General features: G+C 40.6%; 1 protein-coding gene across 1 annotated transcript in view; it reads left to right on the top strand.

Moving 5' to 3' along the window:
* The window catches only part of RPS6KC1 (ribosomal protein S6 kinase C1), a 122,124-nt gene extending 118,536 nt beyond the window's left edge, over positions 1 to 3,588 (top strand). Inside the window, exons 14-15 of the mRNA XM_014522320.2 lie at positions 3 to 73; positions 2,692 to 3,588. Coding sequence (XP_014377806.1) covers positions 3 to 73; positions 2,692 to 2,802 — 182 coding nt within the window. The 3' untranslated portion in view covers positions 2,803 to 3,588. The remainder of the gene's footprint in view (positions 1 to 2; positions 74 to 2,691) is intronic.
* Positions 3,589 to 6,473: the final 2,885 nt, after the last annotated feature.

The following is a 6,473-nucleotide window of genomic DNA, read 5'->3' as shown; positions in this document are numbered from 1 at the left end:
AGGAATAAACACTCACACTTCTCTGAATGTACCAGATCACATATCAGAGGAGGCCAGATCACTCATTCAGCAGGTAATTTAACTGAGAATTTATCCTATACATGTAAGCAAGCCTATATGTGCAAACATTTTTCTAACTAATGAAGTGGTAAAATAAATATAACTACAGACAGCTGGTTGTTGGGATGTCGGTACTTGTCCTGCCAGCACTAATGAATTTTGCATGAATGTATTGTTCTGGAATAATCTGGTTTTTTAAATGCCAAACATCTTGTAAAAGATGAAGAATTGACTTCAAGGTGAGAACAGGTAAGCTAAAGTTGATGTTTTTTTGAAAATCTCAGAGGTGTCGTGCAACTCTTGTAGGATTTTGCTATAAATGAGAATGTGTCACTACTCTTTAAGAAAGGAGAAATATTCATGGCATCCTTTGTTAAGAATATAACTCCTGTTTTAAATAGTGAATAATCTGTTTTTTGCAACAGGTAGATATCTTTTTTAGCATATCCTCTATTGAAGGTTGGAAGCAGATTTAGATGTTAGATAAATCCAGCGTACTTCATGCTGCAATATGCCACCAAATTGAGTGCTAGTGTAGCACCAATGTGTGTAACATCACCCAAGAGTGTAACAGTTGAACAATATGCAATGAAGGAAATGGCTCACATACACTCCTGTAGCTGTAAAACTATAAATCCTCTAGTCCAATTCTTAGATTAGTATCATTTGGTCTACTTTTAACTATTCCAATCAAAAGACTTCTTACCACTCACAGTTTGAGGTCGCAGACTGATAGAATACTCCTTTGCTTTGAGGCAGCTGCCCAATTTTATTTCATATAGATAATAAGGTCCTATGTGTAAAGAAAGCAGTCACCACTATGTCCATTAGGAAGTGTGTCAGATCAGGTTAAGCCCTCAAGTGCTGTCTGGTAACTTAGCGGATAGAGGTTCAGCTCCATAGGTTAGTAAATCAAATTTCTGTTGTGTCACTGTCCAAGGAAACTACCATTCATTGTTGAGGAAGCTTTGTCAGGAAAAGGAAGAAAGGGTCTCCTGGCATGGTTAGCAATTTGTCATTGTGACTTTCCTCTTCCACCCCCGCATAGGTTATGCAGGTCATAACATTACAAAATAACTTGCAGGGATCAGTGTTCAGCTACATGGAAGACCATGCTAAACTTTGTCTTGTGGCACATAGCTTCCACTGTAACTAACTTCTTCATCTAGCTAACTTAAGTGTTTTTCACTAAAGGGAAAGCAAAGATCTCTTTAATTGTATTTTATATCTTTTGCCAAAAGAATTAACTACATTTCTTTATTGTGGTTGGTATTTTGTATACAACCAAAGTTGTGTGTTGCTTCAAGATTTTGCCATCTAAGCACAGAAAATGTTGAAATAGATAACGTAGGTACCTAGAGTAGTTGCTGATGCCACTTACTTTCCAAGGTTAAAAGTTTTTGTCCTGGAACACAAAACTTTAAAATTAAAAATTATTCATGTTCACTTTTTCAACTGCTATCACTTATTCTATTTCAGCAGACAACAGAATGACAGTGATTGCAAGTGCATTTGCTGGCCAGTGTAAAACATCCAAGTAACACAGTTACTTGTACCAGTGACATTATTTGTTTAAATGGTAGAGCCAAGAGTGCTGATTAAAATGCATATGGGTATATAGTCTTTTTTTACTCTCAGGTCTACACACTGGCATGCATTGAAATGAGAAGGCATACTACCTCATCATGACATCTAGGAGAAGAAGCTGTATGATTGACTTTTGATCTGAAACATTCTGACCGAAAGGAAAAATAAATTTTATTTAAACCCCCCTGCCCCCCCCCCCAAAAAACAAAAAACAAAAAACCAACAACAAACAAACCCAACAAAAAACAAGCATCTAAGACTAGAAAAATTTGTCTGGCTCTTTATTAGACTGTTTGCATGATTTCCTTTACAATCCCTTTAAAGAGACCAATCAGCATTAAACTCAACAACTAAAGATACTAGACTTTCCTTCCATGTGAACTGAGCCTTTGTGAGTATGCTGTATGGTTTTTAGATAGACAGTAAAAAGCAAACAAGCTGCTTAATTTTAACAAATTTCCATTAAGCTATTGCACCAATTTTCACCAAGATCTCGCTTTTACATTTGCTATAAGACTTTAAAGATTGTGTAGAAAAGCGCTATAGAAGCACTTCAGAAAATAAAAGCTGTTTGTACCACGGTACAGTATTCTAGTACTGCAGTGACCTTTTCATGAAACTTCAAGCAGAGAACAGTTAAAGTCCATCATCTGTGGTATTACCTAACTGTGATGGTAATGAAAGGGTGACTGTATACTGAAGTCAGCACACCCAGTTCTACAATGCCAGCTATGGCGTTGAGTCTGTCTTTTAAAATAAGGTTACAGCTTCTGGAGAATAGAAGTCCAAGCATGCAGTTTTCCAGAGGATTGTACGGTAGAATATGTAGTGTTAGCAGAGTGTAAGTGCATGCCTGTGAAATGAAGAAATAATTCCCAAGAAGGTGATGTATTCTGTCTGCTGGATCTTACAGATATTTATGTATTGTGCTTTGAGTTCTTGAAAAGTTGCCTATGTGATCGGGCAGTGATGTATCTAATTCTTAGATCTTTTTAAGTAATAGTCCTCATTCTTACTGATTTTAAATTTTGTGGATCTTTTAAGCTTTTGCAGTTTAACCCTGTGGAGCGTCTTGGGGCTGGAGCAGCTGGTGCTGAAGACATCAAATCTCACCCTTTTTTTGCACCTGTAAACTGGGCAGATCTGGTGGGATGAAAGGAACTGGTCCTCTGAACATGCTCAGGTCTTCTCATGGACAAGTATCTCTGGCACAGAGGCACCCTGACTCGCTAGTCTAAGGACCACCAACTCACTTGGACCACATGAATAAAGGATACCAGAGTAATCATGCCAAAAGCAAGCATTTCTAACACAAATCACTAACTGGACAGGGTGCTAGCTTATGTTTTATTGCAAGTGGCTGCTGTGTGAAACCCTTTCATCAAAGGTGCAGTCTATATTGAAAATTCTGGGTAGCACGTTTATAACTGCCAATTTGTGAATTAAATAGGGCCAGGCACACGGTCTATGTGTTTTGTCTGCTGATGGAAGGGTATGTATACCAGTGGAAGGTAGGGTCTTTTATAGTGTCAGTAGGCTATTTCCCTATGCTAGAGGCAGCTCTGGGGGAAAAAGATCAAATTATTTATAAGTGGCATATGCTGAATGAAATAATAAAATGCTTCACGCAAAACTTGACATGTAAAACTAAAACTATGTATCCATTACAAATTAGGAAAGCTGTTACATAATACCGTGGAATGTATCTTGAAAGTGGTTGCGTATCATTTCAAATGGTGAAAAGAGCTTATAAAAAACAAACAACTCTATCAACATTGTGCTTTGTTGGTTGGCAGTGAACTCTGGCTCCATAACGTTGAATAAGTTATGTGTTTGTCACTACAAAAAGGGAACTCACTTCCTTAGCCAGATAAATATTACTTTAGTAATGTAATAAGGACCAAGAAAACAAGATGCTAAATAAATGTATGGATATGGAAATGAGGCTTTTCTCTCTTAATTGCAGTTACCAGTGTTTCACATAACAAACCTTTTATTTTCTCTGTGTGTTTTACTGATATCCACTCCCTTCTGGAGACCCCCCTCTCTTCATGCCCTTTTTCTGATGAATCCCCTGAATTTTTCTGTTTGTTTCTTGATGATCGCAAGAATGGCTACACAAGAATGGCTTGTATCACTCACTTGCTCCATGTTAAGGTACTGTATGCTGGAAGCCCCACTTGTCACTCATTTGGGAAGTTTAACTCTAAACAACTCCTGAGGATTGGGAACTGAAGGAGAGAGAATTTTCTGACCTGTATTATAGTAGACTTGAGGGAGGGAAGTGGGAGAAGAGTCCTAAGAAATGCAGAGAAGTTATCATCAAATTTTAAAAACTCTTGAAATATACACCTATTTCTGCTATTCCACCATGCCAGTCTGTGCTCCTGACGTGCATGAATACAGTACAATGGGATTTTCTTGTACAGATAATGTATTTGATTTTTTTTTTACTGTCCTCTTTTCTTTCCCCCCAGCTTTATCCGGAGACCAAAGGGCAAATTCTTTTGGTAAAGGGAGGTTTCAACAATGGTTACTTTATTTAAAAAAAAAAAAAAAAAAAAAAAAAAGAATTACCCCATTTGTATTTTAGCAACCTGTTTTATGGGCACTCCCAGTAGTGCATCTGTCCTGTCTCCATCTGTTAGGCACTAGGTCGCTGTATTAAAATAAAGTGGAAAAGGAAAACACTTCAGTTAAACAAAGGAAAACTGGAAACCTTTTTTTCCCCCTTTTAAATTATTCCACTCTCTCTTTTTTTTCTTCTCTTTCTTGTGATCAAAACTCCAGCAGAGGGGCTACAACAACAGTGCAGGTTGTAACCAGGTCACCAGTATCATTGCCTATGGAGTGGTGTCCAGGATTACATCACTCTCAGAAATTGCATTTCAACCTACCACCCGTTGGCTTCATAACAGGAACTCCCTCAGGTGAGCCACAGGAACAACTTCCTGTGCCGAGCTGGTAGGAAATCTCTAATGCTCAGTCCAAGCTGCTGCAGAGCTTCCTTCCAGCAGTGCCCTAGCTGTGACTTTGGGGGGAAAGCTCATCGATCAAGTGAATCCTCCCTTCCCTCAACCACCTGACTTGATCCCTTGGGTTCTTTCTGTAGGACACCACCAGATAACTATTGTCAGTCTGCCGACCCGTCCACATACAGTAGTTTTGCCAATAACCTAAAAACATTTTCATGTTATCTTGACCTTTTAAATGTTGTCTTGTTCTAACCACTTAGGCTCGAGTGCCATTTGTGACCACGGGCAATACGGAATAGTATGCGAACATAGCCTGGAGGAATCCATATTAAAAAAAGAAAGCATTAATTTAGAAGGGACTAAATAGCTACTTATTTTTTAGCGGATGGCACTTACTTTCATGATTGACATGGAAATTCTCATTCAAGGCAAATGTTAAGGCTTCAGCAATTTGACAGGGCAAAAATTTGATTAAGTGTAAGAAAGCTGTTGCTTGGCAATACAACTTGCCCTTAATACTATACTAAGTTTTTTGCTTCCTAAAACTGATGTAATAGGCACTGTGATAGGAGAAGCTATGCCCCCCCACCCCACTAGGATATGTAATCTGGAAATCTGTTTCTCTCACATGGCCCATTATCTTTTAATTGCTGGGCACCCACAACTCCAGTTGATGTGAACAACTTCTGCAGGTGCTGAGTACCACTGAAATCTGGTGACTTAGACTTTCTGTGCTATGGGAGTTTTCTGATCAAAACCCTTTATCTTTTTGGCACGAGCTGAGAGGAAATCAGAAGGGATTATGTTGCATGTCTATTCCCAAATGGATTTCCAAATTTTCTGGTGCTTCCCTAAACTTTCTGCTGCCAGGATTTCTTGTGCTGCACTTCTGTCAATCTGCTACACACATACAAACTGAGGAGCACCTGACCAAGCTGCAGCATCGCAGAAAAGGACCTGAGGGTTATTATAGTGGACTGCAAGCTGACTGAGAGTCAACAGTGTAGTATTGTTGGAAAAACAGTCGATAGCATGCTGGATTGTATTAGCAGGAGGCTTGCATGCAGGTAATAGGAAGTGATTCTTCCACTCTCTTCAACACTGAGGCCTCACTTAGAGCACTGCATCCAGTTTAAGTCACCGCACTTCAAGAAATTGGAAAGATTCCGGTGGATGCGCTCTGTGGTTGGCAGCAGCTGCCCAGAGCCCATCCTGGCTGCAGCCAGGAGGCTGCACACAGCAGCACCGGGCTCTGGAGGCTTAGCTGGGCTCTGTGGTGGCATTTGCTACATTATGCGCCTCTGGGTGGATGGTGAGGGAGGGGCCTGGGCCCCTTCCCCACTGTCCACATGGAGCTGGTGCTCTGGAGCCTAGTGCAGTTGTTTGCAGCCTGCCAACCACCTGCTACAGCTGCCTAGAGCCCAGGCCAGCTGTGGAGGCAGCCAAGAAGCTGCAAACAGCTGCACCAGGTTCTGGAGCCCTGGCACTGGCTCCATGCTGGTGCTGACTGTATGTGTACCTTGGGCCTGTTATCCACCTACATGAATGCATGTAGCTGTCACCAGCAATGAGGATCAGGCCCCTCATGGCTCCCCTGCAGTCTGTCCCAGCCTGTCAAGTTGAGGCATGGGGGAGAGTTGTGGTGTTTTTGGCACTCCAGCCAAAAACATTGCTGATCCTTGGTTTAGTCTATGATACTAGGTTGATTATATGTGAAATGAAAGAGCAGTGGTGAGGAAGAGTATGTCTGCGAGGTTATAGGGTTGTTAAAAGAGCAAGGTATGCATTATGTAGTTTCCATGTTTCCTCATACTTCCCCTTGATGCGGCGTTAGTCAGACCGCAGTTGGAG

This window comes from Alligator sinensis, unplaced genomic scaffold (genome assembly GCF_000455745.1).
Source record: "Alligator sinensis unplaced genomic scaffold, ASM45574v1 scaffold1277_1, whole genome shotgun sequence".
Lineage (NCBI taxonomy): Eukaryota > Metazoa > Chordata > Crocodylia > Alligatoridae > Alligator > Alligator sinensis.
Note: the sequence above shows the minus strand (reverse complement) of the source record. Positions and strands in the feature narration are given on the sequence as shown.